This window comes from Andrena cerasifolii, chromosome 12 (genome assembly GCF_050908995.1).
Source record: "Andrena cerasifolii isolate SP2316 chromosome 12, iyAndCera1_principal, whole genome shotgun sequence".
Classification (NCBI taxonomy): Eukaryota; Metazoa; Arthropoda; class Insecta; order Hymenoptera; family Andrenidae; genus Andrena; species Andrena cerasifolii.
Window position 1 is genome coordinate 2,786,054 of NC_135129.1, and position 27,882 is coordinate 2,813,935.

General features: G+C 43.2%; 1 protein-coding gene across 2 annotated transcripts in view; it reads left to right on the forward strand.

Annotated features, from left to right (window-relative positions):
* LOC143375338 (furin-like protease 1) overlaps positions 1 to 27,882 on the forward strand; it is a 305,117-nt gene that overhangs the window by 4,049 nt on the left and 273,186 nt on the right. For both annotated transcript variants that reach the window (XM_076824338.1, XM_076824337.1), the window contains exon 2: positions 7,555 to 9,054. In XM_076824338.1, coding sequence (XP_076680453.1) covers positions 8,896 to 9,054 — 159 coding nt within the window. In that variant the 5' untranslated portion in view covers positions 7,555 to 8,895. The remainder of the gene's footprint in view (positions 1 to 7,554; positions 9,055 to 27,882) is intronic.

The following is a 27,882-nucleotide window of genomic DNA, read 5'->3' on the forward strand; positions in this document are numbered from 1 at the left end:
AGCATGTTTGGGATACTTACGTATCTAATAAACTACTTCGCTATCTAATTTGTAACACCGTGGATAATAGAGGCTAATGACCTGTTCACTAATGACATTTGTGGACGAACCGCAAATTGACATTTTCGACTTAAGGGGGGAGCCTAGTGTAACTAAATGAAAATCGAGGCATTTTCCGGGAATTTTTTTTAAAGAAAGTATTTGATAGATCTTTCTGAAACTTTCAGGATATTGTATTAACGGGTTAAGGTATATAACAAAAAAAAATTATTAAAAAAGAGCGGCAAATAACAAAGTTATGCCCAGTCCGTTGACCAAAAATCGAACAATTTTCTTTTAGTTTATGAGTGTACGCACAGAATGAAGAAATTTGAAACTTAAAAGATGCAACATGAACAAATGGCGGCCTCTTGAATAAAAAGTTCACTGTTTCCAACGAAATTTTGCCTTAAATGTCTAAAAAAAAGTTATTTATTTAAACAATATCATTATACTAATAACTTAGTACTATGAAGAAATTGTTCACAAATATCCGTGCACAAGGCTAAGTCGATTGGTTGAATATTTTTTTAGTTACATTGCCCGCAAAGTGTAAAACTGTCGTTTCGAGAAAAACGCATTTAAAGTTTTGTGGTAGCCTGGCGCTCCGTAGCAAAACCGGCTATATCCGCTTTAATTTTTCGAATTTCGTTTTGCGGCTTTGGGAACATATTGTCGTGATGTTCAACTATTGATTTATGCAACAAAAAAAAATCGATTTCTTCGATCCGCTACACCAGGCTCCCCCCTTAATCTGCAGAGTAAGAAAACGTCAAGTTGCAAAACTTTTGCAGCAAGTATTCGATCGTTTTAAGCATAGTTAAAATTTGTCGAAACTTTAGAGTTAAACACTTAAGGGGGTATACCCGTTTGAACCCTCGGAAAATGTATACATTTTGTGGATTTTTTTACAAGTCAACGGTTTGATGCAGATTTCCCGTTTTTTAACTATGTTTACATAGTATTATGAACTACTTATAAAAAAAGTTTCAGTTAAAAAACTATTGTTTTTCGGAAGTTACGGATACATGTCCGAAAGTCTCTCGATTTTAGACGGCTAAACGGTGGCCCTAAAAACTCGTGCTACGTTCAACCAATTTACTTCAAATTTTGCATGCAGAATCATAATAAGATTCCGCATCGTCCAACGAAGGCTTTTTTTATTTCGATTCCCCGTTTATTATTTATAAAGGAAAAAGGTGGATTTTTCTCTTAGAAAAATTTAACTTTACCTTTGATCTCTCACCATTTCTTTATTTTTCAAAATTTTCAAAATCGCCTTCGTTGGACGATGTGGAATCTTATTGTGATTCTGCATGCAAAATTTGAAGTAAATTGGTTGAACGTAGCGCGAGTTTTTAGGGCCACCGTTTAGCCGTCTAAAATCGAGAGACTTTCGGACATGTATCCGTAACTTCCGAAAAACAATAGTTTTTTAACTGAAACTTTTTTTATAAGTAGTTCATAATACCATGTAAACATAGTTAAAAAACGGGAAATCTGCATCAAACCGTTGACTTGTAAAAAAATCCACAAAATGTATACATTTTCCGAGGGTTCAAACGGGTATACCCCCTTAATCTACTCATTTGCATGTTTCCTCTGTGGTTCCGTGTGAGTTTTGGGATAATTTCGAGAATACGGAGTGTGACGCGAAATTTTAGGTTTCAATGCCGTGCTGCTAATTCGGAATACCGAAGGTGAAGGTAATTTGGAACATTCCAAAGCTTAGCGATGCTTTTGTTTCACGAGTAACGGCTACCGCCGCGTCGCTTTGTGCCGGCGTTGCCCATTTATACTTACCCAAGATTGTTCTCATATTGTGATTTTTTAGCCTGATTAGATCATAAAAGAAAATAACTTTATTATCCACATGTTTGCTTTAAGTTTGCAAAGTGAGGGTAAATTGGAATACCGGTTTTAGTTACTTTTCGTTTTTTATTATTACTGAGAGTTTGAAATACACAAGTTTATTAGTTTTCTTATGATATTATGCAGTTTTAATTGTTAATTTAATTTTATATTCGTCTTGAACAAACTGGTATTCGAAATATACTGCATTTTCTCTACCCTCCCAACACTACCGATGGTCTCTGTTATAGAGTAACATTCCAGTCACTTGGAATCCTCATACCGTTCGATTATTTAAAAAAATTCGAGCCAGAGATTCAAATGCCCACTGTCCCGGGTTCCCCATCCGTTGCCAAGGCGATGACCGACTCGTGGGATGGCATCTTTCAGGGGTAGAAGGCATTTTCGCTTCCTTTTGTCTCGGAATTACAAAAAAACACCCACACACGCTCACGTAAAAAAGCGGAGAAAGGGTCGGCTGGATTGGCGTATTCGTCATTCGCGGCGGTGTGGCGAGTAGGAGAGGAAGAGAGATGGGTCGATAGAAGGGCCGGGAGACAAAGAAAGAAGCGACCAAGTCGGCTTAAATTTAATTCACTTCTCTAACGCTGTGCCGAACCCTTCTGCCCCGCCACCCGCCCTCGCCCTATTACTATCTCTTATTCTCTCTTTATCACTCGAGCACCGACTGCGGAAGTGAAGGAGGAAGACCACAGAATGCAATTTCCTCGGGGCACGAAGTAGATGTTCCAGTGGACTGCAATGGTCCAGCATCATAGGTCAGCCAGTGCGTTGCGGAGCCCTTGCCCCGGAAATCTGCTCTCCATGGACGCCCTTTGAAGCGCGGGACAATGTAGGGATACTTTGCTGGTCGGGATTATTGCCTGGTAAATTTCATAATTCTTGGCCTTCTTCGCTAGGCAGGGATTAGCCACTACGCTGCGAATTTCATCCTCGCGAGGATTGCTCGCCACTTGGAACAGCGTTTTTTGCATGCCATTCACTTACAGCTGACTCGCAGTCCACCCTATCTTTATTAGCGAGCAGTCGGTGTCGTATACTAGGGGAAAACTCGGGCAAAACCGGGCACTTGGGTAAAACAACTAAAAAGAAAGATAGTCACAAAATTAAACAAAATACCGGAGGGTAATGACAACAGTGGTGATGAGAGCGGCGGAAACATTTATGTCCATGAATCATATGGTTCATCGAAATTGAATGGGGGTTGGTGCAGTTTACAGCTTGTTCTGACTGGTTGGGGGACTGAAGAATTAGATGAATTTCGTCGCTACAGGTGTTAGGGCCAGTATCTAGCATGGTACCCGGTTTTATCCAGGTCATGGTGTAGAATCGTAAAAACGGATCATATTTTAAATCACCATTTTTTGTATTTTTCCTTTTATTAAAAAAAATGAATACAATACCATTATTTAAAAAATAGCTTATTCTAATGAATCCCAATTGCAATTTGTTAAGGATTCGAAAGGCCAAGGGGTTTGATGCGGACGTGGTCTCTTTGCTATTTTTTAGCTTAAGAATTTCATTAGCGCGATTATTGTGACTGTTAGACATCTGGTATAATAAATAGGGGAAACTCCAAATGCCAGTTACGACGGGTACCCTTGTAGCCTCTCCTGACGCCCAATAGCGATTGACGTATCATAAACCTCCCCTGGACCTTCCGCGGGACCTTGGAGTCTGTCTCGTTGTCTCGGTAGAATTTCTCGCGTGGGCGGAATGTGGACAATTTTCGGGAAACCGCCCAACGTGCCACACTTCAAAACTGATTGGTGTACGAACATTTCCACCCTGATCGGACCTCCGTAGTAGGGGTTGGTGGTGGGACAAACCGAGGTCTCGTTCGAGGGTTCGCGGAGGAGGAAGATCAGACCTCAACTGAGAAACGTCACAAAAAGGTTCTCGACTCTTGTCAAAGTACTAACGGTCAATCGTAATAAACGTTATTGTTTTAAAAATCGAGCGTGTTACTGAGCCAGCATTCATCCACGTAACAATTACGCTCAAAGCACAATTTCTTTCTGCTTAAGGGGAGGTTCTGGTCTAAATGTCGATTTCTTTTATTTCATTTTTCGAATGTTCAACCTTTTAGGAAAACGGGTTTGAAAGGATTTGTTGAAATTCGTAAAATTCCCCAAGTTGTAGGCATTTGAGTCGCGGCAAATACATGGGTCACAACCGGCTACTCGGCGCTCACGTAAAACTTTAAGGGGAGGTTCTGGTCTAAATGTCGATTTTTTTTATATCATTTTTCGAATGTTCAATCTTTTAGGAATACGGGTTTAAAAGGATTTGTTGAAATTCGTAAAATTCCCCAAGTTGTAGGCATTTGAGTCGCGGCAAATACATGGGTCACAACCGGCTACTCGGCGCTCACGTAAAACTTTAAGGGGAGGTTCTGGTCTAAATGTCGATTTTTTTTATATCATTTTTCGAATGTTCAATCTTTTAGGAATACGGGTTTAAAAGGATTTGTTGAAATTCGTAAAATTCCCCAAGTTGTAGGCATTTGAGTCGCGGCAAATACATGGGTCACAACCGGCTACTCGGCGCTCACGTAAAACTTCAAATGCGTTTTTCTCGAAACAGTGTTCTCAAAACGGTGGGACCTGTATCTTCAAAAGTTATTATCCGATTCGACTGAAACTTGTTTTATTTTGAAGATTATTCTTTTGGCTAGGGGGGGGAACTAAAAAAAATTACAAAAAGTTGAAAATTTATAATTTTTAAAGGCGTTGAAAGGACGAAAAATACAGGGAAAAGTGATTTCAAACGTGAAGTGTCGTTATTTTCTAAAAAAAATGTAATTTTTGTAATTTTTTTTAGTTCCCCCCCCCCTAGAAAAAAGAATAATCTTCGAAATAAAAAAGGTTTCAGTCGTATCGGATAATAACTTTTAGAGATACAGGTCCCACCGATTTGGATCAATTTTTTGACGACTTAACTTTAACGACTCCCCAGGGCTGTTTGCACTGATTAATTATAAAACAAAAAATATATTTCTATAACATAAGACATCCTTAATACAATGCAACAAGTCCCATTAAATTATATATAGTAGTTTTCCTTTAATTAATTCCTAAATATCACCTATTTTTTGGGGCTCTAGACCAGAACCTCCCCTTAATAGCGTCAAAGCTACGAGATTTTATTCTTAACGTCCCGGTCTCCCCTGCTGGTAAAAAAGTCGGCGCGAATGTATGTTCCGTTCGACGTTTTTGATCCCGCTATTTTTTTCTTTTGCAGTAGCTCGTTAGGAATTGAATGAACGTGATGAATTTCGAGATGACTCGGTCCGGTGACGTTAATCAGCAATTGTAGCTTCGTACTGAGTATTTTTCTGCGCGTGCCACGGCGAATGGAGCAATCAGCGGTACGTCCTTCGGAAGAAAATATTTTCATCCGTTTTTCGCGACCCGTCAGAAGCCCCGCAGCTTTCCGCCGAGAAAGTTGTTCCGGCGGGAAGAATGCCCGTGCCATTTCCAATCCGTGCTTCGCGTTTCCACGCTTCGGGTAGACCTTTAAAATTCACCGGTCTGAGCGAACGGAATATCGCGAACGCAATTTCGCTTGATCGCGGTGTAAACGTCCTATCGAATTGTAACCACGCGAACCGCGGCTTGAAAACGGAAACCTCTTTCACGAGACCCAGCGACCTTTAAAATGCACCGATAATATGAATCGACAGTCGTTTCCATCCCGTCCTTTGAATCCGTAGAATTGCACGGAACGCGTTCCCCTGAATACCGAATACGCAACCTGCAACGTCGCGGCGGACGTCCATGCAAAAGAATTAGTTGCGCGCGGAGGTGGTGAATATCGGCGGGTAAATCGTGCCGCGTGTAAAAAGTTATTTGGCCTCCTTCGTTTTAATCCTTGGCAGGCTTTAATTGTCGCGTCTGCTCGGAAAGTTTACGACAAAGAACACTGTGAGCCAGTGAAATAAAAGACCCGTGGCAATTATAGGTTTTTCCATGCGAGACTAACGCATTCAGCTGTCTATTTCTTATTAGGCGAATTGTAATTCGTGGTATAAGTAAGCAGGCGATTCCTTGCGCGAAAGTAAATTGAACGTGGGATTTGAAAATTAACAGTTGCGACTGGGTTGAATGGAAAGCCGAAAGCAGGTTGTTGCTTGTCTATGTAAACTCGCTGAAGATAATTTTTTACAATTATTAAACGTGGATTCGCGTGGAATTGCAGCACTTTAGGAGGTTAAATAAAGATGTGGGTGCTCTAATAACTAAGCATTGAGCAGCTCTGGCTCTTGGACCGGAGCAATATTATTTTTTATTGGATAATACGTGTCTGCGCTTTCGCAAATTTATTTACGAGTCTTCGAATACATTTGAAAAAGCAGGGAAAAGCAGATTTCTTTAGCAAATCTGCCGTACGGGGGAAATCAGGTCGCGTTACGCACTGAATGCAATTTTTCCCAGTACGCCGTGTAACTATTCCAACGCGTATCGATCCCCGTCCCTTTTCATTTGAAAATCTGGCTCGTTCGAGCACTCTTCACCCATGAAGATGATGCAAGTTGCGTGCACGCAGTTGCTGGAAACATGGAACTCGAGAACCAATGAGATGTCGTGCGGGCTCTACGCTATTAAAAATCCGCGATACTTTGAGTCGTTTCTGAATAATAGAAGGGAGCGATGGGAAACTTGTGGTCACCACTATATATTGATAGAAAATTGCAGCGATGGAGGCCTAATCAGAGAACGTCTCTCTTTAGTCAACAGTTTCGTCTTCATTCGTGCGCAAGCAACGATTTCGCCTTGTTCTCTTAATTATTCCCGTTCATCCCGCTGCTCCGCAATTAATTCTCGATCGTAGTTCGCGCAACTGTGCGTAGATTCTCATTTTCTTTCGAGCGAACGTAGAACGATTTGGCGCTGTTTATTTCGTGGCAGGTTGATCGTACCTGAGAAAGCAGCTGGGTCGTTCATTTTGAAATTGATTTTAATTATTTCCGAGCTCGCTGGTATCTACCAGCGACATACGCGACACATCCACGCTTCGTTTGCTGGCAAAAATGAAATTTACCGCGCTCGAGACCTTGCGTTGTGAATTTATTATTTGGAGTTCGACGCTTTTCCTCTGTGGAATTCGGAGCCACGGAATTATACGTAAATACCTATAGCAATTGCGCGAATAAGTCACGAGTTTTGTGTGACAGTGTAAATCAATCTTGGAAGTGTTTCGAGGAAGGATTTGATTGGAAGAATTTTAACTAAAGAAAATTCCAATTGCAATCTTCTATTATAAGTCCTCGCAAACTATTTAAAAGAGAAGATCCTCTCACCCGGAAATTAAAAAAATTATGAAACCTCGAGGATATGTAGAGGATATATAGATTAGGGTGTGTAAATTTTTCCAATGTTTCAATTTTAAAAACGACTAGCGGAAAAATGGTAGAATTTCAGGTTTAAAATTAACCACTGCCTTTAAATTTTGCGTAATACAATATACACACCTATATATCCTCTACATATCCCTAAAGTTTCATAATTTTTTGGATTTCCGAGTTGGGGATCTTCCCTTGTAAGTTGTACTTAGCACATACTACTGTACTTAGTCCACTTTAGCAATTCCACGATTAACCAAGACCGCGACTTCATCTGCGACTGTTGGATCGTTTTTCAGGTTGCAGCCCGATTACCAGCAGGCGGAGGATGAACTGAAAGTGGAGTGCGCGAAGATAGAACGGTGAGCGGGTAGGGCAAGCACGAGAACGCGTCATAGCAACATTTCCTAGACGCGGGGCCAGCGAGGATGCAACGGTGGATGACGTGAATCGACCGACTATTCGGTCGACAAGAACGTGCCACGACGTTGGCCGGATGGTTGGCCAGGCACACAGCTCTAGCTGCCCTAGGACTGTCTTTTCTCGGCGCTGGATCACCGAATAATCATCATTCCGACCCACAAGCACCGCTCAGCCCGTGCAGCCTCAGATTCTTTGCTCGCACCAACGCCAAATGCTGTTCGTCTATGGTTGCTAGTTACCGGCCCTCGGCTCCACGGAGTGTTCCCCTGGTCCTCGATCATCGACTCGGATCACCAGCGACAATCAGCCTCCGCGGCGCAATCGTAGCGCCACGAGCCTGGCACGGAGCAGAGCGAGCGAGGGGGGCGACCAGGAGTGCAAGACCAGGGAAACGTTTCCTTGGAGTAGCGGCTCGCCGAAGGTCACTGTCTGTCGACGGTATCGGCAACTTTCCCGTTGGCGGAGGAGAGACGGCCGGCCGGAGTACAACGAACGCTGCAGGAAGGTGGCTCGAAGTTTTCCAAGCCCCCCAGGAGCGAATATAGCCGGTCGACCGAGGGGGGTCGGTCGCGCAGCGGATGACGGTCGTGGAGGGACGCCGGTTCCAGGAACGCCGCCCTTGATCCAGAGGCCGGCCACGTGCGCCGTGTACGCGTCCACGGTTATTGGTATCACGAGGATCACGTCGATTTCCCCACCAACCGCGGCCACATGACTTGACGATCGCTCCCCACCTACCGCTGCTCGTCGTTGAGTGAAGGCGGCGGCAGTGGCGGCGACGTTGACGACGACCACGACCGACAACGACACCGACGGCGACGACGACGGCGTCCCACGGACGAGGGAAGAAAGAGCAGATAGCGAGAACCGCGGAGGCTACTTAACGAGTGACGCGGGCCGCCGGTGGCTCAGTTGGCGGCAGTCGGTCAGCAGGTGCGAAGCCAGGTCGAGGCCCTCCCCCGCGTTTACAGCGTCCGGTTCCCGATTCGTTCCCGACGAGATCCCCGAGACGGCTCGCCGCCGTCGCGTTGTTGTTGATCGCGGGTGGTCTGGGTGGCCGTGCGCTCCCTGGGTGACCGTCGCTCGCCGTTATCATCGCTCGTCCCTTGCCACGCCGGTCGCGGTGGCGGTTTTCGTGGATAGTGGTGGATAACAGTGCGGAGTGTGAAACTGGAGCCGCTCGGTGGCAGCAGTCGCAGTTGTGAGGCAGAGCTACCATGTGCCCGCAGAGGATTTTCGGACTGGCGATCGTCGCGCTGGTGACTCTTGGCGGACGGGTGGCGGCGTACACGAATCAGTGGGCAGTCCACGTCGAGGGTGGATCGGAGGTGGCCAGGCAGGTCGCAGGGGAGCATGGCTTCCAGTATCTCGATAAGGTAGGCCCAGCTGTTCTTTCGTATACGCTTTGATGCCTACCGATTCGGTATAGCTAAGGCTCGTTTGGACTTGGCGAGGAAGCTGCAGCACTTGTACATATGCGTGAGGATTTAGAGAAACCCCAAGTTGTAGGTTTTTGCGTACTTAAGGAGAGGGTTTGTTGGTTTTTAAAAAACGTTTTTTTTTTCTTATAAATTTGTCAAATTCGAAAGCCGGTTTTTAAATTTAAAAAAAAACGGGTTTATATACTAGAATCAATATGGAATTGGGATTAATTATTTAATTGAAGACGTTAACATTTTGAGTTGATATCGCCTTGGACCCCAAACATATTGTATTTAATAGGTAACAGTTTACTGTAAAACTAATCTTCATGAGTTCATATTTTTGGAAGCAAAATACTAAATGAGATAAAGATTTATAATTGATATTTTGTACGGATTATTTTAGTTTTTTTCATTTGGTTTTGAATTCAGTATATTTTATTTTGTTTCATTTTTGTACTTCCATAAATATTAAAAAAAAATCTGAAAATTTTAAAAATAAGTACAGATATTTATTCTCTATTTTAATTATATTTTTGTGATAATTCGAAAACCGGTTTTTTCAAAAGTCGATTTTTGTATAAACCCTACTTGAGGATGCAGCAGGGTGGTGAAGTTTGAATGGAAATATTTTTTGCTCTTTAACTGTTTTAGTTTTTTGAGTTTCCGTGACATTTCACGAGTCGTAAGCCAACGGTAGCAACCCCACCATAAACAAAGGAGCGTTTACGCGATCGGCAATTTCATATGCACCAACCCAATACATTGGGAGCTTACAGTCGAAGTTCCAAAGCTCTGATTTAACATTTACTTACTTTGTGAGAGATGCTTACATTTTTCTAGCGTTCTTAGTTTTCACATAATACGAAATGAAAAAAATATGTAAATTAAGTACAAGTGCCCAGTAACGAAACTGCTAATAGCGAACGCATACGAAAGCGTCAGTAGATTCAGCAGAAGGGTGGTTTCATTAGTGTTTCGAAAAGAGTGGGAATATTTCTGAGTTACTAATTAATCACACAAGGTTTGGTTAATTAGGAGACCTTTGTGTTTCCACTTTGAATATTCCCATAATTTCATGCATCTTTGAATCGCCTTCATTTACAAGCAATATTCCGCGAATCGCTGTGGGCTCATTAATATTGGATTAGATAAGCTTGATAAGAACATATAAATACAAAACAGCGCAGCAGCAATTCCGCAGAAGGCGGAAGCACGCACTTGCGAGTCCCTCGCGCTTCTGCCACGCGCGTTGCAGTTGGACATTTTAAATGTTACCATACCGTAAAATGCAGTCTGCTGTAATTTCCTTTGAAATGTCATTGCAAAATTGCCTTTCTTCCCATTTCTAAAGAACAATTCTTATGCAAGAATGTTCCAAGGATGTTTAGTATCTTGCAGAGGTCGTGGCTGAGCGTTACGTATTTGACCCAAATTGCATGATCCGGTTCCGCGACCTAATCGTTTATCATAGCCGGCGTTACTTTCGCATTCGAACACTGTTCTAAATCAATTCTGTCGAAGCTCATTGCTAACGATATTACCGATTACGAATCGAGCTACCTACAACGCTATTGTTACGGTCTGTTAATTGCGGCCGGTAACATAATCCGCGAAAAAGCAGGGTAAAAAGTACAACCCAGAACTCGCGCGTATCAATTACTTGGTTCCTCGTTAATAGAAATAAGTAAGACTCGTTCGTAAACTTCTTATCGTGGTTAATTAGAGACAGCCACAAGCGGCACAGTAGCCTCGTCTTTTTCATCGCTGTTCCCCGGCAACTCGATTATGCAAAATGAGATACAGTGTGCACGGTAATCAGACGAGCCTCTGGACCTTCCATCAAAGATCCATCTCTGCGAGCACTCGGGAAATATTAAAACAGACATCAGCAAACGCTCTTTTATCCGCGCTTCAATTAGCAGTTTCCGCGAACCCAAGGGCTACCTTTGCGGAACAAATTGTTGATGAATTCGTTAGTAACTGAAGAGACCGGTGTGGCGGGGAATGTATGAGCCGCGACGGGGCAGAGACGCCACAGAGTTAAAGGAGCAGATTTGCTTGTTAACTAATAAATAGGAAAGCGGGATAGAGGAAGCAGCCCGCTGAAAGAGTAGCTATCTGCGGGCAAAATGGAACAAGCCCGATTTCTTTTCCACTTGTCGCAACCCGATCGTTTCCGCCGCACAAGCAAATGCACGTTGAGTTAAATCCATCCCTGTTACCTCGTTCCGCGGCCTTACAGTTCGTTTTCGTACGTCGGAGCTTGCCGCTGTGAAATCCTGAAATCGTACGTCTAGCCGACTCTTATTCCACGTCGGATAGATTCCTCGGAGTGGCCCGTGTATCAACGGCCCTGGGAATCTTTTTCGTGGCTTCGCGATCAAAGTGGGAAATTCCTGGGAAGCGGGTCTCAATCATGCCAGGCCTCATCCTTTTCCTGTGACGCTTGATATTGCCGCGGCCAGACCCGTACACCCACGTTTCATTCCTTCCTTTGAGGAGGAATAATCATTTCTAAGACGTGATTTGCAAGCTCCCGCCCTCTGATCCCCGTGATCCTGTGGAAAATCTCCGGCGCAGCTTTTAAATTGAAGCGCAACGGGTCAAGTCCTCGAACACTTCATCGTGCGCGCTTTAAAATTGTTGGTTAGCCTCGAGTCAGGGCTGTTCCCGGGTTGTTAGCCCCCCAGGTGCAAAGACAATATTGCCACCCTTATTAATTTAGTGACGTTGGAGTCCTCGTGCAACTAACTTCCCCCCTAAGGGGGGTTTGAGTCAACAATCTGCCGATTTCGAATTTGTTTAAAAAATACAGGGTCTTGAATTTCTCTATTTTTGCCTATTTTCATGAAACTTATGAATTTTTATCTCGAAAAAAAATTAAATGAGAATAGAAATAATTTGATTATTATTCTTATTAAGTTCCTTTGTCACATGGCACGAAGGAAAATATTAAACTTGAGTGTAATTAGAGGAGCAGTTCAAATTAAATAATAATTAATTTGGAGGCTAGTCAAGTTGCTAAGTAGTAAAACATTCCATGAAAATTCTTTGCGAAAATATGCGCTGTTATCATTCTTCTGACATTTAATCTCTTAAATATATTATTCCGGTGAATTAACTCGAAGCCTCTATAAAAGCTTAAGAAATAACGTTGCTCCTAGGCGAAGAAATGAGATATCGTCCAAAGGGAAACTAAATCACGGCTATTGTGTGGTGCAGAAAGTAACTTGGCGCTGTCAGAAAAGTGTGTATAATGCCGGGGAACGAATATTCAATTTCTGCGGCAGATTGACGCGAAATTTGCGCGCAGCCTTTAATGTCCCTCCACCTTGAAAATATCGCGCGCTCAGAATGTTTGTATTCGCCGTTTTCAATCACGAGGTCCCTTCGACGTCGGAACGGAGGTAGAATAATGTCCGCATCTTAATATATAAAGCAGAAAGTATTTGTGTGTTAGTCTGTCGCCTAAAAACTTTCGAATGTGACTATTTTCATTACAGGAAAAAAATTTTTTTTCTTTTTAAAAAATTAGAATCTAAATTTCGGGCGAAGCCGAGTAGCAAAGCTAGTGTTTAATAAAAGTCCTGCACTGTTTCGGGATGATTTTTATCTCCGCGGAACAGCTTCAGAAGTGAGTCGCTGTTTTAACCACGTTTTTATCGTCATCGAGAAGTCTCGCCGATTAAACTCGAAAATTCATCGAGTCGGGCACGTATCCGCTTTACTTTTCCTCCTCCCAATATTCTCGCTGCGAATCGCGCCAGACGTCCATGAATCGTATCGACGTAAGTCCCTTTTGTGCCTTCCAGTCACCGATAGTGACCAGTCGTTTCAACTATGTCACGTTTCACCCTCGAAGACGGAAATTAACCTTCGAACGAATCTCCTTTCTGCCTAAATAGTTTTCGTCGACGCTCGCCTCCCTATCTTTGCTTTCCGCGTCAGTTCTCGTTCGATCGAGGGACCTGAACGGAGCGCGATCCATCGAAATGAACAAATGAAAGTTGCAGTGAAACTTGAACGGACATTTGAAATCTTCGAGGCAGCCGCGTCCACAGTTCCTTCGTCTTTCAGGTCGAAATACACGATAATTATAATTATACAGAATCGACTGGGCGCTGGAGGCCATTTCCTATACTGCGAATAGCGCCAGAGAGTACATATTGTTACTGTAAAATACTCCAGCTCGACTCTTTGTTTAACTTGCTAATTGGACAAGACGAATTGCTTCTTCGCGAAAGCTTAGCATTAAGTGTAGCATCTGTGACCTTTCCCGCGTGTGTGAGAAGTTAACCATTCTTAAGTGCACGGTTCTTGAATACACAAGTGGTGCTTTAATTGCGAGAGATTGCGAAATATTGTTCATAAAAATATTCGTAAAGAAACGAAGGGTATAGAGTAGCTAAACGTAGCTGCTAATTGTTCTTGACGTGGCAGTTAATTGAATGACTCTTATGGGTCGCTTATATCACTCCTGGAGCCCAACATTTTATTCCGGAGGCATTTTCGTATCGCCAAGGAAAAAAGCAAACATTAGCAATTCCAATTTCAGGTGACTCACTCTGCTGTGTGAACAAGCATTTAGAACAATGAAGCGGCATTGAGAACAGTTATCTAACTAGTCGCTGTTAAAACTACAAGCGACAATGTTCATTTCCTGTGCACCACGTGCGGAACAGAAGAAAATTCAATTGCAAACCCGGCGACGAGTCTCTACTCTCTTTACCCTGCTCGTTAGTCGAAAAGATAAGGCCGCCGATACGTAAACTCTGGAATTACACAACAGCTCGGTTAAATTGGAGGAATACCGTGCCTGGAGACAATAATTCAGTAACTTACAGGCTGATTCGCTCCAGATCAGAACAGTAACTAATTTATAACAATTCCAGTGTTATCTTTCCCCTCCATTCTTATCTTTATCCGCATCGTTTAACTGTCAAGTAATATGAAAAATATTGTAATGCACGTAGCTTGGATTCAACTGGAAAAAAGCGATAAAAGTTTATTCTTCTTCGGGGTATAAATAGAGATATTCCTAGGGGTTGATGTTATTTTAATTGTATAGAAAATTTGCGTTTGCTTCTCTAAACTCTCGCTAGATCCGCGTTTAAGGGGGTATATACCCGTTTGAACTCGAGGAAAATTTGTACGTTTTGTGGATTTTTTTACAAGTCAACGGCTTCATGAAGATTTCCCGTTTTTTTACTATCTTTACACAGTATTAAGAACTACTTAAAAAAAAAGTTTCAGTTAAAGAACTATTGTTTTTCGGAAGTTATGCACACATATCCGAAAGTCTCTCGATTTTAGAGGGCTAAACGGTGGGCCTGAAAACAGCTGTATGTCGTGTCTGAAATCAAAAACAATAAAATCTTCTTGTAAAGTATTTCAATAGCTATCCTCCAACGGTGCCGATTTTGAAAATTTTGAAAAATAAAGAAATGGTGAGAGATCAAAGGTAAAGTTGAATTTTTCTAAGAGAAAAGTTCACCTTTTTTCTTTATAAATAATAAACGGGGAATCGGAATAAAAAAAGCCCTCGTAGGACGATGTGGAATCTTATTACGATTCTGCATGCAAAATTGGAAGTGAATTGGTTGAACGTAGCGCGAGTTTTTAGGCCCACCGTTTAGCCGTCTAAAATCGAGAGACTTTCGGATATGTATGCATAACTTCTGAAAAACAATAGTTTTTTAACTGAAACTTTTTTTTTAAGTAGTTCATAAAACTATGTAAAGATAGTAAAGAAACGGGAAATCTTCATCAAGCCGTTGACTTGTAAAAAAATCCACAAAACGGGTATACCCCCTTAATCAGACCATTTGGTTACCCGCCTGTATCACCTGAAATTTAATTTTCCTCGTGCTTCCGCGCGTGTTGGCTTCAATATACCCCGATGACCCCGCGCCGTAGAGGTGTATTTACTTATTTTTGCTAACACGAGCGCACACACGCGGCGCGTGTTAGCTCCCCGCGTTCACGGTTTGCTCGCCTATCTTGCGTAAATCTCCGTTTTCGGGAGCAATTTGCGCCCCCTTAAATTTCCGGCAGGTGGCTCATTTCCAGTAAGATTTCAGAGAAAAGAAAGGCGGATGAGATCCTGCGAGCTCGGAGCCTGCCGTTGCTCCAGAAATTAAGACATTTCCAAGTGCCTATGAATTATACGTTTCCCCTCAACTTTTATCATTTCCCTCGCGCCATTCATCCCGCGACAAGACGGTGTGAGATTTTACTACGCAGTCACGAAATACTGTTTCTGTAATACCTCCACTCGAGATTGAACACTGTCGCAGCTAGATCGCTTGCGAATTGGCAAACTTTTATATACCAAATGTTCGTGGCACTTTTTTGCAAGATCAAACTTGGAATTAGCACACTTCGTGTTAATACAACAAGATTCTGATTTTATTTGATCAGAAACGAGGACGTTCCAACAGGCAGTTAAATTTCCTCTTACACGAGAGATAACGTGCCAATGTTTCCAGTACATTAGCAGTTGCTTGTATTGGGAGAGGAAAAACGACGAGTGCGGAGTGATAACGGGGTTTCCTAAGAATACACTTCCAGACGAACGTTGTTTCCTTTATGTCGCAACATTTGCGAAATGCGCGAGCGTTTCGTTATGAAGTTCTTCCCATTTGTCGTGTTATTTTTCGCCTTCAAGCAAAGCGTGCAATATTAATCCTCGTGTGATTATACGCCCTTGGTCACTGTGCAATCGCCTTTTACCTCATCGCCTTCGCAAGAATTCAGTGCTGGCAAACCCTAGGAATCTGATTTAATACCTGCTGTTAAGAAGCAGAGGGTATCTAAGCTGTAATCCGAGGGACTCTTTCTTCAAGGAATGATTACGTCTCTGTTAATGATAACGGCGATTAATATGAAAGTATCTTCGATGACCTCACCATTCGCAGCCAGCGAGTAAACAATCTACGTACACGTGGTTTTTTGTTTTACCCTACTTATTGTGTGCAGCACGCGCTATCGTTGCAGGAAGGCTGTGCAAATATGTAGTTGATTACCAATGTCGTAACCATTGATCGGGGATTAACCGATTGCCGGGAATTCCCATGTTTCTTCTTGTTGCACTGTAGAATTAAAAATAGGGGGATACCTCAGTCGGCGATGCACACCAGCTTACTTGCCATCCAGGTTTTTCCTGTTATTTACCTGTTATTACAGCGGTGGATTCTGCGCTCCGCTTTTTATTTCGAATTTTCAGCAAATACCTCGGCATTTCGTTTTCTTCTTACTGCGATGATGCTGTATTAATGTCTCATCAAGTCGATGTTATTGTGAATTAATTCTGAGCCGTCTTTCCATCCTCGGAATAACAGATTCAGTGTGTACTTTGACACTGAAGATCGATTTCAAGTTTCCTTTCCATCCTATATAATTTCTCTTGCTTTATAAGACCCTCTGCGTTTCGTCGATAAATTTTGCTTAGTTAAATGAAGAGGTATCATCGCGGCAGGGTATTTTTTATGACTACATTCATTATGCAGCCTGTATTTCGTATCTTGGCTTCCCGATGAGATCATTTGGATTTTAATTAACGGAGTAATATTTTCCACACTTTCTAAAGGTGCCCCTCAGGCTCCCAGTCCCTGTAGGTCCTAAGACCTCCGAAAGATTCACCGGAATGCTTTAGAAAGTTCCCCTCGGAGAGTCCCCTAAATTTTTGTTAGGAAGAAATACGAGCCACGAAATGGGCGGACGTAAATTATTGTAACGCTTTAGGGAGCAGGGGTGGATTATAAACTTGTAAAAGACTGGAGTTTTGGTAAAGACCCTGTGGAAGAATTAGCTTACAACAAAGCCGGAACAACAAGGTAATTTATACGCAATATGTACTTCGAAGACGATCGTGAATCATGGAGCCAATGAAAGTTTCGTGGCCCCTCATTTTCTTGTTCGATCTTTCCTTAAACTTCCCCTCTTCGTCTCTCCATTCAAAGATTCCAGCAATATCTGCTTCACTTCTGACGAAGGAAGGAGTGCCTCGCTTAGTCGAGACTCTCACGCAATGAAACCACCTGCACGAGCTATTATCTTATTTAAAAATGATAACGAGCGACACCCTCCCGACGCTTGCCTCCCTCGGACGTCGAAATGTTTCCTTAAGTCAGCTTTTCATCGGCGAAAATCTCTGACAAGTTTATTGGCGCATTCGCGGAGCAGCACTTCAAGCGTTCTAAAGGATTCTTAAAAATTCTTTGGGAATGATCCGCGCGAATAGTCGCGAAGTGTCCTCCCGGGGCGACTTGTATCTCGATTCTTAGGGAAGTTTCGCGGAGAGGATTATTTTCCCAACAATAAGATCGTGTTCGAGTTTCTGTTCCCGCCGACTGTTCGCTTAAATCTCGTGTCGAGTCGGCAAGGAGGACGGAGAGCGTGAAATTGGAGGCTCTGCTTTCGGAGAGAAGATTTTATTCGAGCAATTGTCGCGAGCTAGCGGCGCGGTAATTAGAAGGATCGCTTCCGATTGATCGGCCCTTGTAATTCGTTGTCGTTATCCGCTTTTCCGCGATGCCCGCTCTCCTTATATTTCCTGGTGAATCTCAGTGACATCTATTTACCGTTTCGCAGTCGTACATAACGTCACCTTAATCGATTTAACGCGATTGGACGGAGGCCAATTGCACTAAATACCGTTAACCCTGTAACAGTGTTAAGCCAAAGTTCAGACAAATGGGACTGAAATTCGTTTAAAAGAACGGCCCGCGCTAAGTAGATACGCTTAAATCTTGAGCCATGGTGTTCCAATTTCTTTCGCCTACGCTCTACCCCAGACTACCTGCACCTGTTTCCAGCAAATATTTGAAGTCAGATACGTGTATCTTTCTCGAGTGCAACTAGTTTTGGGCACGAAACTTTCCCCTCGTGGGTCGAACTTTAGAGGCATTTAAAACTTTGCGTGCGTCATTGAAATAGTTTGCGATCTTTTATAATTTTCCCATCTTTTTTGGTGTGCAGATTTAATTTCACGGAATCAAATTCTTTAGCCCCATCGTTGCCCCACAGTGTCTGAAAACCAGTCAGAAGTCTCTACTATAAACCACTACATTTCAATTCATACAAAAATGGGCCCAGTTATGCAGAAAGTTACCAACCCTCGGTGATCTGAAACTGAGTAAATTTAGTTTGAAGATTTTAATTGTTAAAGACAAGTAGCTTTATTTCTCGTTATAGTTGTACAGTATTTTTTAATGGGTTATTGAATAGTGAATGGTATAATTAATATTATTTTTAATTTTCTGTGGCTTTTGTTTTTTAAGCTTAAAATCGAACTATGGCTTGGTTCTTTTAATAATTGTGTTGTGTAAGAGGTGTTCTATGCGTTGGTAATTTCTTGAAAAATAAAGATCGTACAATTATGGGATCTGTACAGTGTTTAATTAATTTTTTGTCATTTCGAGGGTTGGTAGCTTTCTGGATAACTAGGCCTAAATATCGATTCGAATCATTCAAAAACCTGCGATCTTCCTCGACAACCAACACTCTTCTAGCTCGTTCCTATCGTGCCCTACCAAAACAGTATCTGTGCCATACATCCCAGCCTAAGAGTAATATAAGGAAACTGAACGAGTCAACCAGTGTCTGCAACAGGTTAAGTGTTTTCTTCCAAGGAATCTACTCAGTGATTCGTTCTCGTTGCCTTTCATCCCTCGTTCGTCGATTGTCCATGGAAAGGAGAGGGGCAGGGCTAAGTAAAGAAAAAGGAGAAGATAGAAAGGGAAGGGAAGGAAACTTGACCGATTTGTTTTGTTCGATCGAGCACTGTTACCTGGATTTTTCTTTTCTCGTTTGCCGGCCCGGCTGTGACGGCGCGCCGCATCCTCTCCGCTGAACCAAGCAACTTCCGCGAGAATAGATCCTCCCGTGTAAGTCCGGATTTCCCGGCGAGCCCTTTCAGAACGATTTTACGAAACCCAGCGTTTCACTGGATTACCGTCGCGCGAGATTATACTTTCAATGCACCTTAAAACTCCTCGTCGAGGGAGGCGGCCGTTGCGTGTCTCGAATCTCCGATTGCAACGGTGTCCCTCCACGGAAGCGGCGGCGGTTGAACGCTTTGAACGCTCCTGGGCTTATAAACGATACAGAGAAGGGGATATAAATTTGCCGAGCCTCGTTCCGTCAAGCCGCGTGATTCGGTTACCGCGTGGAACGGAGGGGTTATCGAAGCTAATTTTCAAATTTTCGACCTTGGACTGTTGAGAAAAGGAGGGTTTGAATGACACTGGGTGGCTGGAAGTGTTTAATGTCGATTGGTGTAAAGTAGAAAGAACTGTTTATAAAATTATTGCTTTGACTTAAAGGGGGATTCTCGTCTAACAGCCCCAAAAGTAACTGATATTTAAGATTTTTTTTTGAAAAAGCTGTTCGTCATATTGGATTAAACTCTTTTGGGATGTAAGGAGGCATCTTTAAGCTTGCAAAAAATATTTTTTTTATGTCGATCCTTCTTGTTATTTATTAATTATTGTGGAATCTTGTCCACCTCTTCGATGATGTAACTCCTGTTAGCGGGATGCGTAGCACCTATCACAGTCATCTGATTGCAAAAATATGGTTTCTTAAAGTTAGATACACTTTAAAGAAAACAAATGAAAAATTGAAAGAGTTATAGCGTTTGAAAGAAAAAGTAAGGGTTTCCCTTAGACAACTTTTTCATATTATTCTTTATATCGACGAGAAAAGTATTATAAATAAATACTAAAATTAAAATTTTAGGTCCAGTCCCAACGTAAATTATTTAGCTTTAAGAAAATTTTCTTCTTTTTGCAATCAAGTGACTGTAACAGGTGCTACACCTGACGGCAACATCGTCGAAGAGATTCCACAATAATTAATACATAATAAGAAGGAACGAAGTAAAATAAATATTTTCTGCAAGTTTAAAGATGCCTCCTTATACCCCAATGAAGTTTAATGCAATATTAACAATAGTTTTAAAAAAAAATCACAAATGTCGGGGGCTGTTGCATGAGAATCCCCCCCTTAACATTGAAAAGAGAACACTAATTGAAAAATATATATTTTCACATAGTAAGTAGTAGTTTTTATTTCTATTTTTGGCGAATTCTTCAAATCTGCACCCCTCTTGCTGCAAGATCCTCAATAATTCTATTTTTAATTTTGCTGAATTTCTGAAGAATTGGCGATGGGGAATTTTCCCGCCTTTGGATTTTATTTCTGTTTCCTCTGAAGTAATAATATTTTCTTTCTCGAAACTAGTCTCTGCGAGATCGATCTATCATAAAACCTATCCTTTCAAGTGTATTCGCCAAGAGTTTCCGTTGGGGATACTGTATTCAGCAGATTCTTTGCAATTTGTCGGTTTACTTTGCTTCGAAAGGAGCAAGTACTATGTAACAGTCCACGAGAATGAGAGTAATAATTTATTCTTAAATCGCGAGACACAGTTGCTCGGTTATATTTCACCGTGCCGTTATCGTTGCTGCGGTACAACCTAAGTACAACCAGTAAAACTCTGCAGCTCACACACATCATTATTAAGCTCATATTGGAGTTTTCTGCTCTCTGCGTTGCGCTACATTTCAATTAATAAGCCAACGAGGCCGGCCTGCATCAGTGATCGTATAATAATAGCACGACTCTCCGCAGGCTGGAAATATATAGGGGTGAACTTTGCAGCCAGTTGAGGCTTGTATCGCAAGAAAATTGGAGGCTATTAAATTGTCGTTCATGGCTGAAAGTTGACATTGGATTTATCTTATCGCGCGGCGAATATGGCTGGTTAGTTATTTAATTGCAGCAATTATCGCAGCGTTGAGTGATTCATGAATGTGCATACGTGGCATTCCTTTTACGTAATACTATTCCCCACGGATATTAAAAACATTATTCATTCGATGCGAACGTTTGTCCGATTCTTCAAATTAATAGAGAGACTAGAAACTAACTTTCGTCCGAATACGAATTAACATAAACGAAGATTACTCAAACCTATAAAATTTACATCTCGATTTAGTCGATCGCAAAGATTCCAACACCCACGTATTAAATTTCCAGAGGGGAAATAGAATGGCAAGTGTGGCTGACGACTATCGGTGACGAGAGACGGTCTGAATTTTCCGAATGCATTTTATCGAGGACACGGTTTGTAATTTCGATCCGAGCCGAATGTTTTTCAGCGTTGCCTCGAAACAGTGTCGCGTGACACTATAAGTAAAAAGCGCTCGGCGTAGTGGGCGCCGTACACACTGGATGAAACGCGAATTCACGCGACGCGTAACTCCATACGAATGAATGGTTCGAGGGCCCTCGAAAAGCATTGCATTCTGAATGATCCCCGGGCGCGGGTGAAAAGCGTGCACAAAAGAGAGCATCGTGCCCTGATATTTGTAAGTCGTTTCCACCCTTGCCTACTTTAAAGGTAAAAGGGTGACTATGCCACATTAAGAGAACACTCGAGCCAGGCTAAACGCACCCTTTGTCTTTCCCCGGTTCTCGTAGCTCCTCGAGATCAAACGATCGAGGGTGAGCGGGCTGAAAATCGGAGCAGATTTTTATTGCTGCCGGGCGGAAGAGCGTGACGTAAAATGTTGCCTGACGGACGAAAAGATTTACGGAACACTCTCGCATAGCTCTGAAACCATACCACCTGGAAACGACTTTTGACTTTTGTCTCGTACCGTGATAGATTCTTAATGTCTGCTCGATCTGAGGACTTGGTAAACTAGATAACGAGAGGTGGTGAAATCGAAGAATAATTCTACTCCTCTCACTTCTCGATTTTAACAATTTGAAATTTAGATTTGAACCTGGAGGTATTAGCAATCGATTCAGAAACCTCTAGGTCACGGTGTATACTTGTTTTATCTCCTGCCACGAGATAAAGAGCTTAACAATTAAGACTGCAAGAAGCGATAAGGTGGAAGAAGAATTCTTCAGCAGTGGCTCCTCGAGTCCAATAAATCAGAAGCCAGGTCGAAAACTGTGGTTGCCAGCAATCAGTAAATAAATCCATGAATGCAGTTGTACCAGTGGATGCGCGGACTTGTAAAATCGGGAATTTTAAAGAAATGCAGTCAGTAGATCTCTCGTTCGATGAATAACGGATGAAGCAGAAGCGCCCCTAGGATCCCAGCAATCGCGAGAAGACCGTGAATTTATCTTCCATTTACCCTCGTTCCTTGCCGAAGCGAGGGAATCCGTAGCCGGTCCGCTGCTAAATAATTCGTTCGAGGCACGTGGGTAAAATCGGTATACAACGGTGTCATTGAATTTCGAGCCTGGTTTCCTCAAGCCGCCGACGTTCCTCTCGCTGGGATAGGAATACCTGCCCCACAGGTAGCCGGGACGAAGCATTCTTCTTTCAGCCTACCTACCAGTGTACCTACATACCTGCCTCTATTCACTATTTAGCGCATAGCGTTTCGATGCAACTTGAAGCATTCCCAGCTCCTACCTGCTCCGCCGTGCACTTCTTACTTGGTCCCTATTCCTCCGGACAGCCCCTGCCTTTGGGGATCTTTCGGATTAGGCACGTTCGCGGTGTTGAACGCTGAATGGACTACGTACTAGGTACACTGCTCTTTCCTGGCGCTCGAGTTTTCGGCTACGTTCTCTCCGACTTCGTTTCGTTAATTGCCACTTAGTGGGGGATTTGAAACGATAGAATCGTCAGCTGTTATTGAAAGAAGCCTCGTAAGAACAGTGCACTCTTAGCGAAGATACCTCGCACCGGTATGCACAACAGCGCGCCACCCATTTCTTTCCGGAGTCATTCTTCTGTCATGCGATGGCTCGGCTGAAAGGAGCGATTTATCAATTTAAAAACAGGCAAAAGCATCGCTCACGTGCCTTTTCATCGCCGACCTTTCGCTCGCGCGTGTTCTAAAGGGACAATCGAAGCTTTTTTGCAGTCGATTTCTCTCTCACACTGCCCCGTCGGCTCGCCGAGGAATTAAAGTCGCTCGAAGGAATTCCTCTCCCTACTGTTTTCACCCTGGCTGCTTCAGCGACTCCAAGTGTCAATGGCTACCGCTCCCTGCGCCGTAGGAGCTCTTGTTTTCCACCCCTTTAGCGTCTCGACATTGAAGCGCGACGGAACGTTAAGAACTGGTCCGCCCGAGGGGGGCGCGACGGGATCGAGACGGAAAGGCCGTGGCGCGATAAACAGAAAGAGAAACGGAGGAAAGGGGGAATAATTGAGGGAAGACAGCGCGGCGCGGATAGCCAGAGAAGATGTGGAAAAAAAGAAGCTGAATAGGGGATTGGTGCCCTGGCTCTCTTGTTCTGGCTTCTTTATCCGTGTGTAACGAACAGTGTAGTTGGCCATCGAGACTGTCGAAGGATGCCGGAGCACAGTGCTGGCAAGACGGCGGGCGGCGGAGGACCGAGCAGCGTTAGGGAGAGAAGGAGAAGTAGCAGTTCGACCAGTCGGAATTTTCTGCTCTTCCTCGGCTCTCCGCACCCCTTGCCGCGGCGACGCGACGACCGCTCTTGCACCTTCCAGGCCATTTTCTTTCTTCGCTGCAATTGCGTCCGCTCGATTCAGCCGTGGATTCGATTAGGTGTCTCATTGTTGCATCAAGAAATTGCCCTGTTACTTGTTTCGCAGTCGCACGGCTGAGGGATCGAGATTGTCTGACCGCAATTGGCGACTGTTAAGTCGTGATTTCGAGGCGCGTGCATCGTTAGTCGTGAACGCCGGTCGAGGAAGAATGCGTGGCCGGGAGGTTTTATTAGCTGGCTCGAATCGCCCGGCATTTTCGAGCATCGAGAATGTTAAAAATGCTTGAAGGTGATTACAGTTTAGCCAAGTACAAGTGATTCCTTGCGGGGACCATAATATAATCACGGAACAGATGATTCAGATTTGAGTTTGCTGAAGTATCGTCGCATACCTGGTCCCAAAATTTAAACTAACTCATTAACGCGCCCCTATAGTAATTTCCCTATCTGGTACGGAGCCGACGTTGAAACTTTTAATTGCGGATAAAAGAAGGAACGGTCCCTAAGCAGGATAATTGCATTTCGCCGTTCATTAGATATTCCTCCCCCCTGGCGGCTTTTAAAGCTGCGCCCCTTTTCTGAGTGTCGCCCCGAGTTTTATTAGGACGCTCCTCGGAGGCAGAAAAATGGCAAGAAGTCAGATGGCGGAGTGGCCAATAGAATTCCACGAACGGATTATCGCGATTCAAAGTGGGCCCCGGTGTACACGTGACGCGTATCCTCCCGGTCGCGTGATCCTCAATTGCGGCGGTACTTGCAGCACGCAACGCTGCATGTCTTCGTCATCTCAATTATTATTTCACTCTGCTAGCTCAATGTCAAGCACACCATTCTATCTTAATCTGGCGCGCGATGCATCTGCAGGGACTACTGTCCCGTCCCGTATTAAATCGTCCCCGTGCAGCGCGGACCACCTTAAACCTGACAAAACGTTAATTAACGATGAACGCGAGCAGAGCCGCTAATGAAAGTGTAATGGGCCAAAGGGAGTGTAATTCACACTGTTGATTAACGCGCCAGGTCGCACGGGTCATTTGCACTCCCACGGGTAATTTCAATCCTACTGCAACTTTGAAACTCCCCGGATCTATCTGATCCGCAATCGGACACGTCGGGGGTGTAGAATAGAGGATAATCGAAATATAGGAGGGACACCCGCGCGGCACGAAAATTGGAAAGGGAAACAGTGAATCTTCATTTGGCTATTCTTTGACTGAAGATCTTTTCAAAGAGTCCAACCTCGAGGTGGACTGTAACACTTTCCTCCAGCTAATTCTGACGTGCAAAGGGTTAAATCTAACCAGCACAAAGCTGGTGAAATCACATTAATTTTTCCTTACTCAAGAATTACAATTCATCCTCCATAATAGGAAAGCCACCTCTCCTCTGTCTCGAGGAAACAGATTGCAACGCTGCAATGCATTCCATCCCGTTGAGCTGTTTTATCTTTCCCTCGGCCAGGCCAGAAAGCGTACGTTCCGGTGGAATTCGCGGAGAAGGGGGTTTCCACGATAAGAAAAGGTCGCGACAAGTAGTTTCAAGAGCTGTTTGACTTAGAAGGGGTTAATTACCACTCGCGACTTAGCGTTTCCGTGATTCCCGCAATCCTCTGAGCTCCGTGAAGAAACAGACGCGTGGGCAGGCCGCACCGATACCATCTTGTTTGGCGCATTAATGCGGTACGTTCTCCGCTACGTGACGGTGCGGCGACGTCTTAACGCGTACGTATACACGCGTGTCAAGCCCATGCACACACGCCAGACCTCTGCTGACAAACACGAACGGGGCTGGAGGGAGTCAATGCACCGCGTAGCTGGATCAATGAGGCTGATTACTCAGCTCGATTCTCTTGTAGACGCGAGGCAGACCGATCTCGAGCCGCTGGCTGCTTATTTTCTGCGGGAGGGGAGTGAACGTCGTCAGGGGAATTAAATCGGGGCGAATTGAAAACGCTGCAATTACGCGACAGGGACGTACCTCGTCAAGTGCAAGGCTCTTGGGGTTGCTGCTTCGAGAGGTGCATCGATGAAAGGGCTGTGGCATTACTGGCCCTTCGGAGTAAACTGTCAGACAGTTCTTGGGGGAATTAAATTCGTTCTCCTAGAAAATACTCACAATTGCAATCAAAATTTCTCAGTTACATTCTCGAAGTTTCAAAGCATCTACTTCGTGGTTTAAGAGGTCATTCCGGTTAGCGCGCCGATCAAATCAGTGATTTTCAGGAATTTATTGCGACGAAAATAATTATAGGAATAGATTAAAACTTTTTTCTATTTATTAATCTACAATTTCTACAGTAAATAAAAAATATAAAAGTAATAAAATTATGCTTTTAAAATACTTCTGAAAACGGTCTTGATGACATGTTTAAGAATTCGTGCCTCTCTCGTGAAGGCGATTTCAGCTGTTAGACTTACCTATCTGAACTCAAAAATCCAAACAGATTCTTGGTCAGTATGACTGTCGCTATCGCTCGGACTATAATTAGTGATTTATCTTAAGAATTAACAAAATGGCGGGCAAAATGTAATATAATTACAAATTAAAAATTACGATTAAAATGTAGTTGACCACAATTTTGTCAACTACCTAAATTAACGATTACAGAAAATAATATATTACAAAATACACAATTACATTTTAATTGAAATTTGTAATTAGATTAGAAAAAAAGAAAAATGTTCTTCGTTTTGTTTCTTTTACTATTTTCGATTTCAAAAGTATGTTAGACTCAATGAAAATACTTGGTTCGATAGATTCTGAAATTCTATCTTCACGATGTGAAAAAATGACGTTTCGATAAAAACGCGTTCAAAGTTTTCATTTATAGTGGCCGAGCCTCTGCGCTCCCTACAAAATGTCTCCGTGGAAGCTAAAATAATCGGAATTTTTCAATAAAAATTTAACAGTACGTTCTTGAGGATATATGCTTTCGAAAAATGTTTTAAAAAAATCGATTTTTTCAACCCTTCTAAGCGGAATGACACCTTAAATATCCTTGCACACCCTTGGTATGTTTTCTATGTCTCCAAACCTTCAGGAATTTTGATGCAGCGCTGTGGATTCATTGAATCCTTAAGTATTCCCTTATTCCTCGAACGTGCCTTGAAATCGAGAAGTCTAGCTGGCAGAAAAGTCATCAGGAGCTCCTCATTAGGGGAAAATGGATTAAAAGTGATTTTGCCGGGTGTTCTCGGACCTCTTGCTATGTCAGCCGTATTGTTCCCGCGTTCTTTTCACGTCCTTCGGTTCTCCGGCCTGTCAGTCACGTTTGCAGTCAAGGTTCAGTCGCATTCTGACACGCTCTGGCTTCTGTGCAACTGGGAAAAGCAGCCTGGAGCGACTTCCGGGAAATTCGCCGAGAACGGGAATTTCTTCGTCCCTCTTTTTAGATGAAATTCGCAGCCGGATATTGTATCAATTTGATTCAGCCTGCGTGAGAACGTGACGCGTTTCAAGCAGCTTGGAGGATGGCGCAGGGGGAACCCTGTTGAGGTTGAAAGTGTTATAAAGCTGAACATGTAGCTAGGATAAGTAGATTTTCGACCTGGCAAGTACAAATATAGCGCTCGTTATTTTTTACATTTTTAACAGGGGCAAAGTGGTTCGCAATTAAAATAAACTAATTTGCCAAGTGATGGAATTTATTTAGTTAATTTTCTATCACTCCGATGTGATATTCTGGTGAAATTTGGAGCGTACACTATTTAGATACGAAGTGTAGATTTAAAAGACTGGAAATTGTGTAACTCGGAGTACAGAATATTTTAAAATCGCAAATATAAAAGGGGTAGGTCTGAGTAACAGTTTCACTCTGTTCGTTCCTTCTCAACTTTCTTCCCCCTTCTTGCTGGCAGAGCATTCTTTACTATATCCACGAAATCGATGGTACGCAATTAGTTGGAGGGGCAGTGCGGGTCAAACCAAGCGCAAACAGAAGTTCTATCGCGATTTAGATCTCTTTTTTCCGCCCGCCCACCGTCCGCGTTTATCCAGGGAACAACTTTCCCATGATGTTTGGCACAGCTCTCTGGTGGAGCTGTAATGCACTGTCGCACTTTTCTGAACGAGGGAGCTGAACAAAAAAAAAAAAAAAAACGCGGGTGTTGGAACAGAAACGTTGAAAACTGAACGCGAACAATCTACCGAGGTCGTAATAACGTTTCATCCAGCGCGAAAAATGTCGTTGAAGGTTCCCGGTTCATTTGTCGCCCGTTCTGTAAGCCAGTTTTAAATAAAACAACATCGAGACTTTATGCGTAACTGCTGTACATATTCAGCGGAGACACG